This window comes from Coenobita brevimanus, chromosome 94 (assembly GCF_032717465.1).
Source record: "Coenobita brevimanus isolate Jiangsu-jjx chromosome 94, ASM3271746v2, whole genome shotgun sequence".
Taxonomy (NCBI): Eukaryota; Metazoa; Arthropoda; class Malacostraca; order Decapoda; family Coenobitidae; genus Coenobita; species Coenobita brevimanus.
In genome coordinates this window covers 374563-397250 of record NC_137047.1, presented here as the reverse complement: position 1 = coordinate 397250, position 22688 = coordinate 374563, and the positions used below count along the sequence as shown (strand labels likewise).

The 22688-nt window shown below is 41.8% G+C and overlaps 1 protein-coding gene across 1 annotated transcript in view; it reads right to left on the bottom strand.

Moving 5' to 3' along the window:
- Positions 1 to 3356: 3356 nt before the first annotated feature.
- LOC145412968 (parapinopsin-like) overlaps positions 3357 to 22688 on the bottom strand; it is a 24582-nt gene continuing 5250 nt past the window's right edge. Inside the window, exons 2-6 of the mRNA XM_080282791.1 lie at positions 16417 to 16576; positions 14112 to 14307; positions 12472 to 12604; positions 4924 to 5160; positions 3357 to 3488 (exon numbers count right to left, since the gene is read on the bottom strand). Of these exons, the coding sequence (XP_080138917.1) occupies positions 3357 to 3488; positions 4924 to 5160; positions 12472 to 12604; positions 14112 to 14307; positions 16417 to 16576 (858 nt within the window). The remainder of the gene's footprint in view (positions 3489 to 4923; positions 5161 to 12471; positions 12605 to 14111; positions 14308 to 16416; positions 16577 to 22688) is intronic.

The window sequence follows — 22688 nt, the reverse complement described above, 5'->3', positions numbered from 1 at the left end:
TGTGGTGGCACCATTATAACCGGACGGCTCAACTGACCTAGCTATACAAGTCTCACTTCTCTCCCTGTTCCCTGAAAGGAGAATAGTGGACTGCTGGAGCACGGCAGCATCAGCCTATAGTAGACTGGGTTCGTGTTCAGATGAGCCAGAGGTTGCTACTACTACTACTACTACTACTACTACTACTGCTACTACTACTACTACTACTACTACTACTACTACGAATAAAATGTGAAATACTATCCAGCTTACGAAAGTAAAGGCGTCAATTAAAGTCGTATCTATTGCCCCTACCTCGTAATGTCAAGTCTAAGCCAAAATGAAAATCAAAGAGTCGTCGATAATGAATTAAGAAGACATCCACGAGCTCAGTGGATTAATAAAAATAAAAATAAAATAATGTGGAAATTAATATCAGTAATGCATGACCCCCAGACATCTTTATTAGCAATGCTAACATCAAGGTTACGAAAATATATAAAGATGGGGGCATATGTCATCTCTCTCTCTCTCTCTCTCTCTCTCTCTCTCTCTCTCTCTCTCTCTCTCTCTCTCTCTCTCTCTCATTATAGTTTTTCCAATAATTAAGTCACCATAGGAGTAAACTGATAACTTATCACATCGTTCTTGTTTTTTCACCTGTCACGTTCAGTTGTATATTAATGAATGTTGTATTATTCACTCTTATTTGACTATGAATACCTGACAGATGAATGACTGAAGACATAAATATCCATAAGCAATTTTTTCCACAGTTAAAGCTTTGGAGACTATATAAATGCTATCCTGAGTCCATGCAAAATAATAATTGACCAGAAATCGATAAACTCCCAGAAATGGCCGGATTTGACGTGACAGTCCGATATCAGGGTTGTATTTCGAGTGAGTTTGTGATATTTCCTAACACTTCTTTCTTAGTGAATTATTCTGCACATTACACCTCAATATCTTCCTGTGTATTATTGATGAGAACTGTGTCGATCTTGAAACGATATAAATAACACACAAGAGAATGCTAAGGTATTATATGGAAAATTAATCGCAAAGGAAGATGTACTACGAAGCCTGTTGTGCCTTCGCCTCATTATGGTGGAGTCATGGAAGGAACACTGACAGCTTCAGTGCTGGATGATGATGATGATGATGATTATCATCATCATCATTATCATAAATTTCGCCTTTATCATCACAATCATCTCCGCCACCTTATCATCATCTTCATTATCATTATCCTCCTTGGTCTCCTTCCTCTCTCCGCCTCCACCTCTTTCTCCTCCTTCTCCTTCTCCTCCTCCTCCTCACCACCACCACCTCCACCACGAAGATAGCTGTAACACTAATAGACTCATCCATTACTAATACTGGGTTGTACCATATCCGGGAAGGATGGAACGACAGATCTAGACTGTCCTGCGATTCGATAAAGGGGAAGGCTGGAAGGGTGGGAGGCGTAACTAATGACTGGGCAAATAGTGTTAGAAAGAGAGAGAGAGAGAGAGAGAGAGAGAGAGAGAGAGAGAGAGAGAGAACAGGGGAGGGGTAAAGTAGAGGGAGTGAGGAGACGAAAAGTAGAGGGAAAAGTAAATAGATAGATAGATAGATAGACAGATAGATAGACGGGGATATGAAAATAAATAAATGAGCATAATGCAGAACGATATACAGAGGGATGAATGAATAGACAGAGAGGCAGGTAGACAGATATATAAAGTTCAATTGATTAGAAAGTCAGACAGACCTAAGAAGAGCAGACAGATAGACAGATAAACAGACAGGTAGACAGAAAGTGATGCCATATCTGTAAAGAAATATACAGTAAACCCAAAATGTACAGTACATTTTAACACACATGACGCACATTTTGGTGACAATGTGTATGGATTTTGTATTACGTGCGTGTGCGCAGCCAGGCGTGTACGTCACTGTCACTCACACGCCTACATACACTTACCCAGGCTATGCACACACACACGCAAACAAGCCTGTACACACACACACACACACACACACACACACACACACACACACACACACACACACACACACACACACACACTTGTCCATACATACACACAGTAACAGACTGTCGCACATAATATACAGACACATACTTAGACATCCATACATAACTCTTTGCACACACACACACGCACTCTCTCTCTCTCTCTCTCTCTCTCTCTCTCTCTCTCTCACTCACTTGCCTACACCACCGAGCACACACAAATATCTCCCTTTATTATAACAGCGACCTGACTGCCGTAAAATTCCGTAACTAAAATCTATTGTTTTCATAGCACGTTTTTGTTATTTAAGAAGAGGGAGTATTAGTCGATTATTTAGTCATCATCATTATCATCATCATCTTCATTATCATCATCATCTTCATTATCATCATCATCTTCATTATCATCATCATCTTCATTATCATCATCATCTTCATCATCATCATCATCTTCATTATCATAGAGCCGACTTTAGATGAAAGCTGTTGAGTTTAACTATTTTTGCGGCAAGGAAAAAAATAGTGTTAGTATTATACTGTATTATGGTAATATGTGTCTATAATTTGTACAAGTGGAATATAATATAAGAACGTGTAAGATATATGTCTTGCTGAATAATTGGCAAATTCTCTCTTTCTCTCTCTCTCTCTCTCTCTCTCTCTCTCTCTCTCTCTCTCTATCTATCTCTAAACCACTTCGCTCCTCACTCCTTTCTTCTTCGTCACTTTCACCCTCATTGTATTAAGCCGTATCACTTGCAGTCTCTCGCCCTTTTTCTTTCCCTCCTTCTCTCCACTTTTCCTTCTTCTTTCCTTTTTCTCTCTCACTTTCCTGCCCACCTTCTCTCCGTCCTTCCATCCTTCCGTCTGTTCCTCCCTTTCCTCTTTCTCTCCCTCGCTGGAGGAGTTGGTGTAGAGGGATATATGACTTGGTTGTGATGACTTCGTGATCCTTCGATTCTGAAAGGAGAAAAAATATTTGTAACGATGATCATAATGATTATGATGATGATAATCATCATCATCATCATCATCATCACCACCACCACCACCACCACCACCACCACCACCATCATCATCATGCCTCTCCCATCTAACGGTGGGGTGAGGTATGGTCCAGAAAGAAAAAAAAAAAAAACTGATAGATGGAGAACAATTCAACAGCATGCCCAGTGAAATGGGTCACACACCACCATCCATCTATCTATCTGTCTATCTAGCCATCACTCCATCTAGCTAGCTTATCTATCTGTTCATCTCTCTCTCTCTCTCTCTCTCTCTCTCTCTCTCTCTCTCTCTCTCTCTCTCCCTCTCTCTATTGTGTGTGTGTGTGTGTGTGTGTGTGTGTGTTCCTTCAAGCATCTTTCACCTGTGGACTATTCTCAGTGAAGATAGTAAGGCTGACTTTCTCTGTGGGTTGGGCCAGCCTCTTCTCATCCTCCCACCTATCCTTACAGCACAGCAGCCGCCACCACGCTGTTCGGAACTGAAAGAAATAGATGGATGGTTAGAGGGGTAGAGGGATGGAGGGATAGTTTGAAGAACAGAGGGATGGAAGGATAGATGGATAGTTAGAGGTAGGAGGATGGAGTGACAGATGGATAGAGTGATGGATGGGTGGTGAAGGGGTTGGTTAGATCGATAAGTAAGTTAATAGATGAGTGGATGACCGGATGGACGAATGTGCTGGGAGAGGGTGAATGGATGGATCCTAAAATGGAAGGATGTAGAAGTAAGGAGGTAGGCAGATAGAAAGGTAGATGGATTAATACATAGATGAATGGATAAAAGGACAGATGGATGGATGATAGACCAGATGGATCGATGGCAGGACAGATAGATAAACAAGAATCTAAATAGTCTGACTTTCTCGTATTGCCTTTTCTTTATTTATTTTCCTCCTGCCTCTGATCTTGAGTCTTACAAACACACAAATGTCCAAGCATCTCAGAGTGATGGGATGTTGAGTTTGACCGTCTCGTGTTTTTTTTTTTTTTCCTTCTCTTCCTTGGCAGGACAATTTTATCCGTATTGAAAAAGTTATAACAGTGCGGAATTGAATCTGGCTGTCTGGTCTTTTGACTTTCAAGGGATTTTTTTTTTTTTGGGGGGGATCCTATGTATTTGTATGTAATATTTCTCTACGTTGTCTTTAGTACGATGACGCCTTTGTTAAACAGTATTCTTACTAACTGTAAAGTATGTACGAGTATGTATGTATGTATTGTAGCGGCCGACTTATACACGCCCTTTTTACGGATCCTGAAGAATAACAGATCTGTATGGCCGAGGATCGCTACTTTCCACCACTTGAAGTGTAGAATGAATTAAAGAGAATGTTGGGGAATAATTGAAATCATCTGACTGACCTGCGTATTCAGACCGACACAAATATTGGCAGAGAGAGAGAGGAAAACAACATGACCGCATGGCTTGTTTCACGCCATGAACCTTTAAATGTGGGAAGGGAGGGGGGGGGGTAGTAAAGAAATAGGTGTGGTGTGCAAAGGAATGAGTAGGATGGTCTGGAAAGCTGATGGATGGTGGGCCTGGAGCAGAAGAGTATACACTGTGAAAATTGGCATTGTTGAATTAGTGGCTTTAAGTCAGTGAATTAATCAAAATATCCTCTAAGATCGAAAGTGTCAGAGTAGTAAAAAGCTGAGCGAGCGTGGAGGACAGAGAAATGGATAAAATAAGATGGAAATGTACTGGTGGGACAAGGAGGTGACATGAAAGTATACCCTTTGAAAATGGGTGCTGTAGGATTAATGGTTTGAGTTCAGTGAGGATTTATTTCAAAGTTTTGTCTATCATGAATCAGATTTAAAAAAAAAAGGAACTGGAGCTTCTTGCATGTTTCACGTCTAGCGTGGAACTAAGTAAAAATGAAATAGAGCTGATAAAACCATGCAACTGACCTGCGTATTCAAACCGACGTAAATAATGGGGTTGTAGAGACAGGAACTCTTGGCAAACACGGCAGGAACCACGGCCGCCTCAGGAGTGACGTAGTTGGGGTCCCCAAAGGCCATGATGCAGGACATGACGGCGTAGGGGGACCAGGCCATCAGAAATGTTAGGATCATAATGAAAACCATGGCGGCGATGCGCTTCTCGGAGCGGGCCACGCGAGCCTGCAGCCCACAGTCACCGTGCTGTGGAAACGAGGTGTCGGATTGCCAGGTATAAGTACGATCGATTTCATGTCGTGGCTTTTTTTTTTTTTTTTAGGCAGAACTAGAGAGGCAGGTAGATTCTTCACTCTTGTTTAGTTTTTGTCTTTTGTTCTTCTTGCAGAACACAGATACAGTATACGATAATTATCCCCTCGTTATTATGATTTGTTTCTGTAAGATGTGATGTATTGAAGACAGGAAGGCTCTATAGTCATTGTTCCTTATCATCATTATCATCATCATCTCTAGGAACGATAGGAGATATGGGAAGACTCTACTCTTTTTCTTTGTCATCATCATCATCATCATCATCATCACCATCATCATCATCATTATATCCGACGCTGGCTCCTACTTGGGAACCTCCGGATAGGCGATAGCTGTGACAGAATCACCATCACGCTACTGTCCTCACGTACCTCCCTCCCTCCCTCCCTCTCTCTCTCTCTCTCTCTCTCTCACACACACACACACACACACACACACACACACACACACCAATACACTGCGCCACTCTTTTTTTCCATACATCCTGCAAAAAACATCAGATTTACGAGAATTGGAAGCTGATCATAAGTCTGTTCGTGAGCCTGACCCAGTGCCCTGTTAACAAACAACACCGCATCATTTCCATGCATCAGATTTGCTATAGTGTCCCCTACGCTGTTCATTACCATCTTCATTTCTCTTTTTTCATTACTCTGGTTCTGACTTTTCATGTAACTCCAGCCATATGTATCGATCTGTCTTTCTATCTGTCTATCTTTCGGTCTAGGTATGTATGTATTTGTCTACCTACCTACGTACCTACCAACCTCCAAGTGTATATCTTACTATCATATCTCTATTTGGCTCTCTATATATCTATCTGATGAATAACCAACCGTCTACCCATGTATCTGTCTGTGTTTGCCTGTCTATCTGTTCAGTGACTAGCAATCTGTCAACCTGTCTGTCTATATATCTATCTCTTGAACAGCCAACCAAGGTTATATAACATACTCCTGTCTCACTCCTTCACTTACATAACACCGCCCACTTACACACCCATCTACTCCTTCACGTGTTTCACTACCCTCAGAATGCCTGTACTCTTACACGTGTGTATGTATTTATGTAATTTTGTATGTATGTATGTGTGTGTGTATGTATGTATGTATGTGTCGTAGCGTCCGACCTTTGTAATAATGTGTTCCAGTTATGAAAACCGCAGAGGAAATGAGTTCACTGGTACAGAAGTTTTAATTCCAAGAACGAACTTAACTTGCAAAATGTTGAATAATCCTTTAGGCACTGTGATGTATTTTTGGTCATTTTTTATACCCTCACTTGATTTTGAGAGAGAGAGAGAGAGAGAGAGAGAGAGAGAGAGAGAGAGAGGGAGAGAGAGAGAGAGAAAGGGGAGATGGAATTTTCCCGTTCTCCCTAATCACTCCCTCCCTCGTCTCATTAATAAAACGAATTAGGTTAAACTTTCTAGAAAAATAAAAGCTGGATTGAAAAGATGCATTTTTTTTTTTTACTTCAAAGCACAGCACACTTAACATGAAATAATTTGGTCTTGATCCCTGGAGGTCGACGACGTGTGTGTGTGTGTGTGTGTGTGTGTGTGTGTGTGTGTGTGTGTGTGTGTGTGTGTGTGTGTGTGTGTGTGTGTGTGTGTGTGTGTGTGTGTGTGTGTGTGTGTGTGTGTAGTTGTTGTTGCTCAACTTTGGTCCGTCTGATAGAGCAGACTAGTCGACTGTAGGTAAGCAACAACCCCTATATAGGGCTGTCTCATAGGTTCTCTACACCGTTGATGTTGTGTCTGCGTCTTAGTGTTCCCTGTTCCACACAGTGCGCCATTATGCATGTTGTACGTTGTGTGGACCTGTTCTACAGGCTGGGCGCGTATTATCATCATCATCTTCATCATCTTTATTATTATTATGATTGTTATTATTGCTGTCTGCGAATCCAGCGTTGGCTGTAACAGCTTGTCTCTGTGCTAAATTATTATTATTATTATTATTATTATTATTATTTTTATTATAATCAGTAGTAGTAGTAGTAGCAGTAATGATAGTAGTAATAGTAAGATTTCATTCCGTTCAGGGAAGAGTTTTCGGTGGGCAGGAGATACCTGTACATTTACCTCCAGTAAACTTGAACACTCCTAAATATTTTTTAAACCTGAATAAAAATAATTTGAGTGTCCAAAATAAAATTGTAAAAAGTCATGTGATAAAAACGTTTAAAATTTTTGGGATGCTTTTCTTTAGTAAGCTTAAGTAATTTTTTAGTCCTTGATCCCATGAGATTTATTTTGCATATTGCATCTTAATGCTGTCTTGCAAGTTACGTAAAACTATCTGGTGGGTTATTGTATCATGCGCTGTTGTAGCAGATGTTTTTTTTTCTTTTTTCGCCTTATGTTGTAGATTCTCCCCGTCTGTTAGTGGGAGGTGGTTCGAATGATGATGATGATGATGATGTTGATTAATGTTGATGATGATGATGACTCTCTTCTTGCCCATTCTCTTTGTAGCTGGTTTTCCTTGTCCATTTCTCATTGGGATGTGGGATTAGAATGATGATGATGATGATGATGATGATGATGACAGCTCCCTTCTTTCCCAGTCACTCATAGTTGACGTTTTTTTGTTTCTCTTGTTTTACGCATTACACATCAGTATCCCCTTGAATGTCACTACAAAAATCTAGGTTGATAATAAAACTAAATAAATTACACACACACACACACACACACACACACACACACACACACACACACACACACACACACACACACACACACACACACACACACACACACACACACACACACACACACACACACACACACACCGTTCCCGATCTGCGTCTTGTCAGGAATGGGGAAAGGAAAGAGAATAAGCAATGACGCGAGACTTTCTGGAGGCCCGTTAAAAGAATATATGTGAGGGTATAAGTCCCCTCCGTTGAGAGTAAAGACGACACATAGATCCCGACTACCACTACTACTACTACTACTACTATTACTGCGACTATTACTACTACTGTTGTATACGTGCATTGTAACGACCGACATGGGCAGGCAGCTCTACCATGCATGCCATAGCCATGTTTCACGGGCTGTCAAGGGCAACTGATACATAGGCGCGAGGAACAACAAAGGAGAAGTGACCCACCTTTGCCCAGTGTTTCGGACAGGGACATAATTGTGGAAAGCTTTTGGACTATAGGATGAGAAGTTTATCTATCTATCTATCTATTCTCGTTAGGGGTGGCCACAAACAAAGTCACCCTGTCCTCTGCCATTTAACTGCCCTCCCTTTAGCTCACACATCCCTCTCTCTTACATATCTCTCCACTCCTCCCTTCCTTCTCATGGGGAAAGTGCATGTGGAAACTGTGTTGGAGTGGCTGTGTATGTGAGTGAGAGAGTATGTATATATCTTGGCAAGAACCTCAGTAGCATGGAAACATATGGAACCACATGAAGGGATTCGATATTGCACCCTTTTAAATGTCCGCCACTGGGTGGAACTGAACCCAGGAGAATTGGCTGGCCCAAGCTCGACTAACTAAACCGTCGTAGACTCTTTATCAGTGTTGCCACCACTATGCCAACACTTTCTGCCTTATTACTCTCCTCAGCGTGATGCTCAAGATTTCACTATCATCCTCATTCTCTCAGCTCATCTCACCTTCTTATCTCCCCCCCTTCTCGCACCTCCTTTTTCTCCTCCATCCCCTCTTCCCCTACTCCTCCTTCTTTCCCTCCGTTCTCCCTCTCTTGTTCGTTTCTCCCTCCTCCCATCAATCCTCCTCCTTCTTCCGCCTGTTCTTGTACTCCTTCTTACTCCCCTCCCGTTCTCCCCAGTCTTCCCCCTTCATTCCCACCCACTCTTTTCCTCTTGCTCTTCTATTCTCCTGCAACTTCTCCCCATCTCCTCCTCCTCCTCTCCCTCTCTCTCTTCCTCACTCCTTTCCTTATCTCCTCTCCTTCTTCCTCCCCACGAAAGACCTTCAATAAGTACAATTTTTATCACTCTTCCTTCTTCTTCCTATGTCTCATAATCCCGCCATCAAACAGCTTAACTCTGTGTACTCGCGAGATTTTCTAGATTTTTTCATATTTGACGAGACACTGAGATCTAACGAGACTTTCCGAGATTTCACGAGAAGATTCGATATTTGGCGGGAGTTTTTCAGGTGCCCTAAGATGCTGTTGCAGTTTGGGGAGAAATAAAGAATATGTGTGTGAACAAGTGACATTTTTCTGTATTTTAAAAGACACTGAGACTAAACGAGACTTTTCCAGATTTCACGTGAAGATGCAAGAGTTAGCGAGTCTTTGAGATTTACGAGTAATAAGAAAATGAGAGAGTGTTGAGGTTTGTGAGATCTGATGAGAAACTGCGAGAACTGGTGAGATTTTTCCTTATTTGACGAGACACTGAGATCTAAGGAAGAGTTTCCCGAGATTTCACGAGACGCTCTGAGACCTGGCGGGAGTTTTGGATTTATGATTAGGTATCGAGAATCTGATAGGATTCCTCTCTCTCTCTCTCTCTCTCTCTCTCTCTCCCCTCACCCCGCTTCCTGCGAGGGGTGGCTGCGACGAAAGGATTTCAAGGTATTTCTGTACTCTTATCGCCTTAACCGCCCAGACTTTCGTAATTTTGCAGCTTATTTCGCGTAGCTCAGTGGCAGAAAAGGACATACTACGGCTCTGCATCCTTTCCATAGCACTGCTTCGTGATCAGCATCTTATTTTAGTTTAATCCAGCATTCAAAATCGAGAGGTGGTAGATATAAAGCCAAGTTAAAGTAAAAAGCGTACGGTATGCGCACAACAACCCCCTCCTTCCACACAATCCTCCCTCATATTATAAACTCGAACTTTGGTTATCGCCGTCTTTATTGTTCGTCTACCTCGTGCCCTTCTTCATATGTAAAGGCGAGAACTAAAAAAAAAAAAAAAGTTCATCTATACTCTTCTCACTTAAACTTGGCCGAAAATTTCCATCTCCCCTTCTTGGATGTTGAGGTGTAGCAACAGATTAATTCTAGGCTTTGGCAGTAATCACGAACATATGCTATGGAAAGGACGCAGAACCGTAACACTGTCTTTCTCTGTCATTGAGCTAAGTGAAATAAGCTGCAAAATACGAAAATCAGGACCAAGTTAAAGTGAACGATGTATAATAATATCGTTTTCGATACGTTCAAAGTTAAAGGCTTCTCATTGTTATTACTTATGCTATATCTCCCGTAATGTGAACATACGACAATCGTCTGTCAGTAGTAAGACTTGAACAGAAATGCCATAGGAGTAAAGAGGTTACAGGGTTCGCCAAAAATGGACTAAATCGCCTGAGAAATAACGCAAAAATATCAAGTAATTTTCATTGGATATAAACTCTAATCGCATTTTTCGCCACATTTCACTTCGATATTTCCCGATTGCGTAAAATGTTGTTGCTGATAGATATGGTGATGTGTACTCTGAGAGAGAGAGAGAGAGAGAGAGAGAGAGAGAGAGAGAGAGACGGGGGGGAGGGGGAGAGAGAATTACAACAGATTCAAAATACAGTATATTGACTAGTGATGGTCCGAATATTCGCCTTCGCATTGGCATTTCCAAATATTCGCTTTTATTTTTCTTTCGATATTCTCATTCGGGTTTGCAATCGCATGTTGTCTTGCGAATATTTTGCGAATATTATTAATGTAACTTTATTAAGTTTATTGTAAATCAAATAAAGAGCTAAAAGCATTAGTTGAACTAGCGTTGTAGTGATGCCCACCAAGCAGCTGTGCCAAGCCAGCTAGGACTGCTGGCGGCTTCATTCAGTGTAGCTCAGTTCCAAGAAACGTCTCAAGAATTTCTGAGAGAGAGAGAGAGAGAGAGAGAGAGAGAGAGAGAGAGAGAGAGAGAGAGAGAGAGAACGCCTGTCTGTCGTGATTTGTTCTGGGTCCGTTTGAAATTCGTCCAGGACGCGTCTGACATCTCCGGGGATGCTTGTAAGAGTTGGGTCCTCGTCCCACATCCTGATAACATGGAAAATTGATAGAATTCTGTTCATTCTATTTTCTGTGACTGAAACTCTTACAGTGAAATTAATTCGCACCAAAAATATGAATAACTCACGTTTCTGTGTCATCAAACAGAATATTCGCATTTGCATTCGTATTTGCAAATATTGAAAATTCATATTTGCATTCGTATTCCTGAATGTTGAAAAACATACATTCGGACCATCACAAAATATCAGACACCAAGAGCTCACCAGCGTAAGCCACGATCAGTCTCAGGCCTGTCCAGACACCATAACTCCAGCCAAAATATAACCTGTCCATTCTCAAGCTTAACCAAACACACAAATGGAGGCAGTCTTCTCTAGGCCTTAGTTGGCTGACGTCTCCTCCTTAACGATAATCTTGTCCACAGTGTTCCGTTCACTTTAGTATGGTCTAGAATCTTCCCTTCTCTATCGCGAACCTGCCAGATACGACCTATCCACACACACACACACACACACACACACACACACACACACACACACACACACACACATGGACGCACTGTTCTCCAGGCCCTGGCTGACTGTCTGGCTTGCGTCTCATCCTTGGCGATTGCATTGTTTGGTATAGTTTGTCCCCTTTAACCCTGTCTAATATATCACTAATTCCTTTTCCATAGCAAATCTCCCAAAATGCGACCAACCGTATTTATTTTCAAACGTAGGCCTACCGAAGCACATGAAGGTACTATTTACGTGATTTTGGTTGGCCGGCGTCTCTTCCTTGGCAATTATATTTGCTTAGTATACCCAAGTCTCTTTAACCTGGTCTAAAATCACCCTCTCTCCATCGTGAGTCTATCAAAATGCGCCATCTTCATTCTACAGCGTACCCGTAAACAGGAAGGGACTAGCTTCGTCACATTAGCAAGCTGGCGTTTCTTAACAATTGCTCTAGCCTGTCAAGCCTGTTATATTATACAATCGTCCCTCAGCCCCCTCCCTATCCCCGAAAGGATGATGATGGTGGACTGCAAGAAAAGGGCAACTTTAGCCTGCAGTGCACTGGGTTGACGTCTTGATGTGCCTGGTGTTGCAGCTGTTATTAATCTGGTAAACGGCTTCCTTTTGGTAATTCCGTGTAGCGTTTACTTTCGTGTGACTTCACACTCCACCGAACCTACTTCTGGTCTTCGGAAATTTATCATTACTTTCATCCTCTCTCTCTCTCTCTCTCTCTCTCTCTCTCTCTCTCTCTCTCTCTCTCTCTCAAACCCACCTGCTTGAGAGTGATGATGATGTTGGAGTAAGAGAAGAACATGACTGCGAGAGGCAGGAAGAGGCCGAAGAGAAAGAGGAACATGATGTAAGAGGTATTGGTCAAGGATCGCGTCTCCCAGTCCACCGAGCAGCTGTAGGAATGAAAGAACAGTTGTGAGATTTAATTCCCTCATGGTCAGAACAACTCTAGTACTCAATTCCAGATAAAAACTAGAAAAAATTTTTCAGATGAGAATGTGTCATAGGAGACCGAAAGCGTTAGAACAAGTGTGGAACAGAGAACAAGCGTAGTTTTGATATTATCCCTGCTCCTATTGGACGAATTTTATCTTATTTATGACAGACTTCTCGATCTAGAGCATTTGTTGGACTAATGAGTGCAAGTGTGGTAATGGGAACAGGTGTGGAGGAAGTGGAGGAAGCGGAAGAGGAAGATAGCGTCCAAGTTTTGGCCAAGGATCGAGTTCCTCAGTCCACCTAGCAGCTGCTGGGAAGAGAACAAATGTGGGAATAACAGCAGTGCATGGACAGATGTGAGAATAACAGATGGAGGAATAATAGTTGTGGGATGAAGAACAAGTATAATTCCATTAATTATTTCACGAAGATGGGGCTTTTAATTTTTCCCTTACGCAAAGCAGGCAGACCTTCAGTTTTTATCAAGTCATTGTCTTCCCTCAGAATACGAAATGCAACGGTAGAATTTACATCCTAAGCTACAACTGTACTGCTGGTTGACTAGGGGCTTCAGGAAAAATTGCTGAAAAATCTGACCAGTCTGGAAACTGAGGAAGATGCTGCTTCTGCTGACTGCGCCCAAGACGCTGAAAAATAACCAAATGTACTACGAACTCTTTTTTTTTTTTCTTCCTAGTCAGCTGTAGTTTCACATCACTTTTACGTCTGTCTGTCTGTCTGTCTGTCTGTCTGTCTCTGTCTCTCTCTGTCTCTCTCTCTCTCTCTCTCTCTCTCTCTCTCATACTCCCCGACCTCGTTCCTCCCCCTCGCACTTAGGGTCGCATCGTTAATGGCTTTGGTGATACGTAACTCCTGTCCCTGACCGATTTATTCTGCACATTTCCCCTTAGTGTCCTCTGCTATGTTCTTAATATAGTAATAATAACCTGTATCAGTATTAAATGGATATAAATAACACAGAAGAGAATGTTAGGGTGCAGTATGAGGAATAAGTCGGGAAATTGTGTTAAGAATTGTTCCCCCCCCCCTCTCTCTCATCTTTGTTTTCTTGCATGAATTTTTTCTCCCTTATATTTTATTTTCCATGAGTATCTTTTAATGTTTTGTAATGGCGGGGAAGGGATTTACAAATTGTCTGCATTGAAAAGTGTGTGTGTTAGCTTCTTCCATTTTTTTTTTATGCCCTCCACATTTCTATATTCCGTTTGTTTTCATGTGACAGAAATTCGTCATTCCTTTCAGATTAATTCATGGACAGGTGTAGATAGACTAGAGGATAACTTTAACTAGTAACCAAGGAGACTCATTTCTATTTCATAACTAAAACTTTTCGAATTTCTTGCAGCCATAGCTTAGCATTAATGATGAGCCCCGTGAAAACAACGATGAGAAATAAATAAGTAAATGAATAGATAAAAATAGATCAGACCATAAACCCACCTTATCCCAGGTCCCTCCACACCGAATCCTCCCCATCCGTACAGAGGCGGGGTGGTGGTGAGAGCCGAATACGTCCACACCCCTGCTATGATAAGTCTCGCTCCCCCGTGGGTCAGCTCTGAGGTCTTCCATGGGCGGGTGATGATGAGAAAGCGTTCGAAGGACAGGGCCGTCAGGGTGGTGATGGACGTGATGCCTGTAGATAGGTAGATAGTGCCGGGGATAACAAGGTCCTGAATCTGACTTTCTTTGTAGAGGGGCGAGTGATAATCAGGAACCACTGCAAGAACAAGGCCTTCAGGGTCATATTACCTGTGATGTCTGTAGATAGCTGGGTGAAGAGGGAAATTGACAGACGGATAGACAGAGGTAGAGGGACAGAGGGAGAGATGGACAGATGGACAGACAGAGAAGGGGTTGACAAGGCTCTAGATTTTCACTTAATTTACAAAGGAGCGATTGATGATGGGGAAAATTTTGAAGGATAGGGCCAAACCGGTGGTGATATGCGGTGCTTAGAGATAGATGGATGGATAGATAGATGAGTAGGGAGTTAGAATAGATAGATAAATTGAATTATTGACAGAGAGACTGAGTGCGAAAGGTAAGGTCCACCAGTTTTGACTCATTTTCAGAGGGTCGTTTGATGGAGAACTGCTCGAAGGATATACCCGAAAGAGTGGAGATGGACATGATACCAAAATAGATAGTCAAACAGGTAGAAAGAGGGTAGATAGGTAGGTTGATAGGTAGATAAACAGACAGATTCAAGTTGGTAATGAAGATGAGGACGTGAGTTAGGTGGTGCGAGGGAGAATAATGTTATCTTTCCGTAATGCAAATTATTGGTCTTAAACTCCTAATTATGACAATGACTGAGATCGACAGCTATCTATATCTGCAAATTTTTTACTACTACCACTACCACTAGTACTACCACAGCCATAAACCTACAGATGTCCCCTGAACTTTACACCTAACTCCAAACGTGGGGTCAGAACCGGTTTAAGGGTTTTAGATCTTGTTTCACAGAGGTGAGCAAAACAAAGTGTAGGTGGGTGTAAGTGTGTATTGGTGGGCATGTGTAGGTGTGGTTGATGATGATGATGATAGTTTTGCGCTCAGATGATGAAATTATGTTGTTGTTTTTTATGCTACTGCTATTGATGATGATGATGATGGTGATGACAATTACGATGATGTGATGGTAATTATGATGATGATGATGACGACGATGGTGATGACAATTAAGATGATGATAATAATGGTGACGACGACGACGATGATAATGATTATGATGTTGATGATGATGTTAATGATAATGATGATGGTGATGATAATGCTTATGTTGGATGCTGCTGATGATGAGGACAGTGATGATGATGAGGGTGATGAGGATGTTGTGTCAAAGTGGGTACTGACTGAGACTGCACGAAACTGGGATGTGTACAGTACTGTATATGCGTACGTGACGTTGTGTGGAAACTGAGTCGGGTCTCTGGTGTGTGTCAGTCACCCACGTATACAGTTAAAAAGTAAAAGCAACAAAAGCTGCTATTACTACTACTACTATTACTATTACTACTACTACTACGAAAAGGAAAATTGACACACACACACACACACACACACACACACACTACTTTTTCTAATTATCACAACAGTAACCACTAACGAAACGCAGCTGTCATGTTATATTTGTACACTACTGAGAAACCAGGCAGATGTAGTTTTGGTGAGCACAGTAACAGCAGAGCAATAACACACACACACACACACACTCTCTCTCTCTCTTTTTCAACATATTCGTTGGCAGATATTGTGTGTGTGTGTGTGTGTGTGTGTGTGTGTGTGTGTGTGTGTGTGTAGCAGTACTCTAGTCTGGCCCATAATTACCTTAATGTTTTTAATAGACTGCAGAGGCTAGATATGAAGCCTCTCCTCCTTTACGTTCAAACTTTTTCTTGGGGGAGGGGCCATGTGGGTTCGTCTCTCTCTCTCTCTCTCTCTCTCTCTCTCTCTTTGGTATATATGTCCATCCAACCATCCATCAATCAGTCAATCTATCTATCTGTCTATATATCTGTTTGTCTGTCTGTCAGTCAGTCAATCAATTAATCAGTCAGTCAGTCAATCTATCTATCTGTCCATCTATCTGTCTACCTGTCTACCTACCTACCTACCTACCTACCTGTCTACCTTTCTATCTATGTATCTATCCATCCATCCATCTATCAGTTCATAGCCATCCCTCCCTCCATCCATCCATCAGTCTGTCTGTCTATCTATCTATCTATCTACTCACCAAACAGAGACATAAGGAAGGCGTATCCCACACAGGCGGTACTTCCAAAGGTCCATCCTCTACTGACGGAGGCGATGAGCGAGAGTGGGCACCCGACTATGCTTATGCCCAGGTCGCTGATGGCTAGGTTGATCAGGAGTGCGTTCAGGGGCGTCCGCAGCTGGGGATGGATGGATAGGTGGGTGGTTAGATGGATATATGAGTTGGTGGGTGGGTGGTTGGATGGCTGGCTGGATGGGTGGGTGATAAATGGATGGATGGATGGGTGGATGGCTGGCTGGATGGGTGGGTGATAAATGGACGGATGGATGGGTGGGCGGTTAGGTGGAGAAATGGGTGGATGGATGGACTGTTGGAAGGGTGGGTGGTTAGATCTGATGGATGGGTGGTTTGATGGATAGATGGGTGGATGGTCGGGTGGTTAGATGCATAGATAGGTGAGTGTGTGGTCAAATGGATAGATAGGTGGATGAATGGATGGTTAGATGGATAAATGGGTGGGTGGGTGGGTGGGTGGGTAAATGGATAGATGGGTGGATGGATGGGTGGCTAGATGGATAAATTGATGGATGGATTAACTGAGAGATGGGAAGAGCGATGAACTACATGTGAAACAAGAATATATGGAAGGAAGTGTGGATGCATGGATGAATGGATGGATGGATTGATAGATAGATAGATATTTTCATAGCTAGGGAGGTAGTAACGAGAGAGAGAGAGAGAGAGAGAGAGAGAGAGAGAGAGAGAGAGAGAGAGAGAGAGAGAGAGAGAGAGAGAGAGAGAGAGAGAGAGAGAGAGAGAGGGGAAGAAACTCCTTACGGCTGCATTTTACTTTCATCAAGGAAGTCTGAAAGGAAGGTGAAAGAATGGTAAAAAGAATGAAGGGAGGGACGGAGGGGACGAAGGAAAAAGAAGGAAGGGAAGGGAGGAAAGGTGGGGAAAGAGAGAGGGAGAAGGAGAGAAAAACAGAGAAAAGAAAGAAAGGAAGGAAGGACAGGGAAGGAAGGATGAATGGAATGAAGGAAGGGAAGGAAGGATGAATGGAATGAAGGTAGGGCAGGAAGGAAGGAAGGTTGGAGAGAGGAGGAAGGAAGGATGGAATGAAGGAAGGAAGGAAGGGCAGGGAAGGAAGGACGGAAGGAAGGAAGGACAGAGACTCTAGAACTGAAGGAAGGAAGAGTGGTAGAGAGAGAAGGAAAGAAGATAGGTACAGAAGGAAGGGCAAATTGGGAAGTAAGTACGGAAAAAAAAAAAAAGATGGAAGGAGAGAGAGAGAGAGAGAGAGAGAGAGAGAGAGAGAGAGAGAGAGAGAGCACTTCTTGTCCGCTTGGGCAGTAGAGCAACAGTAGTCTTGTTCACTCTAGTTTTCACCCTCCCCCCGTCTCTCTCTCTCTCTCTCTCTCTCTCTCTCTCTCTCACCACCATTCACAAACCTCCTATGCTTCCTATCCTACAGCCTCGATCCTTTCAAGACATCCAGGTTCTCCCATCTAAATAAAAATAATCTGCAGGAAAGACTAGATAGATAGATAAAATCGCCCTACCCAGTGAAAGGGTTAATTAAGGCTTAGACCTCTGGGATTCACAGGGAGGAGGAAATGGGTCGATTTTCTATCTATTGATCTATTTGTACGTTTGTCTATCTCTCCGTCAGTCTGTCTGTCTGTCTGTGTGCATGTATGTATAAATGTTTGCATATAACTGTGTTTATGTATGTATGTATGTATATATGTATGTCTATCTATCTATCTATCTATCTATCTATCTGTCCATCTATAGCTGAGGAAGGGACATTACTGAATCTCCAAAGTCATCCGGTTGGAGAGCCCTAACCCACTAGACTACCAGGCGTTCATTTGGCTTCATGGTTACCACCCAGCGTAGTAACTGGCTTTCTAGGCTGCAAGAAACCGTCTGGCTTGTCTCTCAGTGTAAAATCACCAGAAGGTAGCGCTACATCTAGAAAGTGGATGGTAGTGGGAGGAGAGAGAGAGAGAGAGAGAGAGAGAGAGAGAGAGAGAGGCTCCTATTGTAGGTATTTTTGCAATCATCAAGGGACTATTGAGGACGAGAGGAGGCGTAACGGAGGAAGAAAGTGTAAAAATGAGAGAGAGAGAGAGAGAGAGAGAGAGAGAGAGAGAGAGAGAGAGAGAGAGAGAGGGGGGTAGGGGGTCGGTCACTGAATGAAGGAAGAAGTGAAGCAAGAGGAGGCAAAAGGAGAGAATGGAAAATAAAAAAAAAATGGTGGCAACGAGAAAAAGAAAAATAGATTAATTTTGTGGGAAGAAAGACGGAAGGAAGGAAAGAAACAAAAGAGGAAAATGGGAAGGAATGATGGAAGAAAAGAAAGTACAAAGAATAAAAAGATTGAAAACGGAATTAACGAAAAGACGAGGGTAGATTGCTGAAAAGAATGAAAAGAAATAACGAAAGAAAGGGCAGAAAGAATGACGGAAAGAATGAAAATATACAGGAAAGAAGGAATAAATGAAAATAGGAAGGAAGGAAGAAAACAACGAAAAAAGGAAAGAAGGAAGGAAGGAAACGATGAAAACAGGAAAGAAGGAAGGAAGGAAGGAAGGACGGAAGGAAAAAAGGTATAGTAAGGCAAAATAAGAAGCTAGGAGGTCGCCCAGGAGGCATTTAGAATGATTGAGTATTGGAAAGAAATGTTTAAACAGAAGAATAAAAAGCATGGTGAGTCTGAAAGGTGGAAAATTAGAGCCAGTCTCTCTCTCTTTCTCTCTCTCTCTCTGAATCAGTCTGTATGGTGATTACATGGCTAGAAAAAATTATTCAACATTCTTTTCTCATTTATCTCAACCTTTCCTTTCTTTTATTTCAACAAATGAGTGTGAAGAAAGGATCGGTAGGTCACGACCATCATTATTATAGTTTCTTCAGTTCAGTCTGATGGATTAACACTACAGTATGGTGCTAATCACGAATAAGTGCTATGAAAAGGATATATAGCCGTAGTGCTGCACCTAATCTGCCACTGAGTTACGTGAAATGAGCATCAAAAGGACGAAAATCTAGCTCAAGGTAAAGAAAAAAATATATAGGAGGTCTCTCTTAATCCCTTCCATTTGTGAGCTTAGTTCCTGAATTTATTTGTGCCAATACCAGGCGATTTTATCTTAATTAGAAGAGCATCTCTCTCTCTCTCTCTCTCTCTCTCTCTCTCTCTCTCTCTCTCTCTCTCTCTCATTTCCGACTAGTTTTTCCAGTCCTCTCGCACAGATAATACATCTTATCCGTAATTGCAACTGGAAGGCGAAGGAGGGGAAGACTAAGAAAAAGGAAAGAGATAAGGTGGGAGAGTACCAGGTAGACAAGTATAAGGTAGGATAGTATATGTAGGGGAGTATAAGGTAGGAGAGTATTAGGTGGATATGTATAAGGAAGGAAAGTATAAGGTAGGAATAAGATGGAGATTATGAGATAGAGAAGTATATTAAGGTAGGAGAGTATGAGGTAAATATGTATTAAGATAGGAGAGAATAAGGTAGGAAAGCACTTGAAAGTGGGTATAAGGCTGAGTATAAGATAGAACATAACAAGGTATATGTATAAATGGGCAGCTTCTCTGCCTGGTTATATTGGTGCCACTACGTGAAGGCGTCCCATTCCAGCACCCTCATTTAAAAATAAGCGTGGCACAGATCGATGGGTATTAAATCTAAACCTCTTTCTTCTTCCATCCTCAGTGAGACAAGGGCATAAGATCGAGACCCAACCTTTATTTCGACGCAGTACAAATAATGCATAAATAGTGAAGGAACCAGAAGAAGTCAATGAATTTCATGAATAATAAAGTGAGGGGCGACCTGTAAAGAGTCGTACGTGATGTGAGTGAGAAAGGAATTATGAATGAATTGTGAGGAAACTGTACCCACATATCGAAGCCCTGTTTACATACCTGAGGAGGACCCAGGTCGGGCGGAAATTATCATAATCTTCATAAACATAATTTCACGATTTGGTTGAATAAAAAATGTGCTCAAAATTACAAATGAATTGAAAGAAAGTATAGGCCCATACATACTTAACATTCACTAGTTGCTATGACTCACTTCCAAATGAATGTTGTCACATATTCCAAATGACCTACATTGGGCCATATATCCCAACATTATTTACCTGTACAGTGTGCCACATACTCAACACAATCTGCAATGTTTCCTCATAATCCATCATTATCTACGGTTTTGCCGCATACCCCAGCATCGTCTATAGCAAGGGTTAGGGAACTTTTTTAGGGTATTACCCAAAAATATATTTGAGTAAAATGAAATTACCTCCAGACTTTAAACAAAAACAAGCCAATTTACCCCTAAAATTGTTGCATATGGTGTAGTATACTTGATACATTGTTTTTACATCATGTTCACTAAAACTTACATCATTTATGTGAAAAATCAGTAATATACCGCATGCTTTATCTCTCATGATGCATGCATTACCCCCCAAATGTTTAGATTTACCCCATTTGGGGTAATTTACCCCTGTTCCCCGACCCCTGGTCTATAGTAGTGCCATATACTCCAGCATTCTCTACAGTTTGCCACATACCCATTTCAAAAGTGTGCCACATACCAGACCATGAAAAGTTTGGCTTAGGAAAATTATATCTACAGTATAATTCCCCCAAGTTTCTTGCCTCTCTTTTTTTTTTAGTGTCCTTTCTCCTTTTCACTGCAAGCACTTGTAAGCGTTGAGCAGGAGGAAGGGCACTTGGTTACTTGGTGTCTTTATCCTCCCCCCTCTCCCCCCTCCTCTCTCTCTCTCTCTAGTTGAGAGAGACCATAGAAGTCTGAGGGTGTTAATACTGTCATCGTCAACATTCTGATGGTCGGCACAACACTGGTAATGGATTTTAACTAACCCCAGCCGATTCTGTTCAGCGGAGAGTGAGTCATAGGAGCCCGAGTGTTAGGAAGCTGATGGAGATGCTGCCGTATTCTACAGTATGTGGCTTTGAGAGTTTCGCAGCATCTCGTCCTCGGTGATTTATTCTGCACATTACACCTCTGCCTCTTGTGCTATATTTCATTTACTTATTGACTACATCAATTGTAAAACGAAATAAATACTGTACAAGCAAGTGTGTTAAGGTGTTATGTGCAAAATAAATCGCCAAGGGAGAGGTGTTACTCGTATGTCGCTTAGAATAGAAAACGAATATCCAGTAAAAGGCAAGGGTAGACTGATCTAACTTTCTCGGCCACCTCTCAAACTTGGCTGCCCTCCCTTCCGTTCTATGGGATGGAATTCTCAAATGTATTTCCACTCCATTCCCTCCTGTATCTCCCTTTTTTTTTTTTTTTTTTTTTTTTAGGAAAGGCAAAGGAAATAGAATCTTTCCATGTCTTCTGTTCTTCCTGCAATTCAAAATGTGAGTTACAAGGGGGAATTGACTGTAAATGTGTTCGAGTATCCCAGTACAGACTTACATATTTGTTGGTGTGGAAGGCTATGTAACATATCGTCCGTAGCTATTTATTTTGTATATTCCACCTTAAATATCCTCTTGTTTGCCATTTATTCGATTCTGGCTTCAACATTGTTCGCATCAGTAGCATAGATTATAATATAAATGTTGGTCTTCCCAAAGGAATGCCGAATGCTCTCCACAAAGAAATTTCTAGCACTCAAGGAGGTAACTGTCCCCACTTTTTTTTCCCCCCCAAAAAAAGTTAGTAAACTCCACGGATTCTTGTTGCCACATTTTACTAAATATGGATGCTTGTTTGGTTTGACCTTTGATCTCATACAACACTTCATAAAGTCTTACTAAAAAAAAAAGAAAGAAAGAAAGAAACGGAAATAATAAAGAAGTGGCTGGATTTGCCTAAGAAACTGTTGCATCAAGTTTGAAAGGAATTGGTGTAATGATAAAGGACTGGCAACAATCTGAGAAGTGCTTGGGAGACAGAAAGAAAAATCAAAACTGAGGAAAAGCAATATATAACTTAGAAAATATATCGCTTAGGAAGAGATGTTACGAAAGCTCCAAAGTGAACGAGGAAAGGACCATCATACTCCTAGACTTTTATTTTGGAAGACGAAAAGCGGCGGAAAGTTCAGTGAAGAAGTTTAGGTGGATTGTCCGTTGGGATCTCTCGTGGTCAGGAAGTTGTGAGGTCTTTTAATACGACCAGGTAAGGTAGGCCGGTCATCTGTCCTTAAAAATTTGGGACTACAGTGTTTCTCTCTCTCTCTCTCTCTCTCTCTCTCTCTTATTCTATTTTAATCTTGCATCTGACATA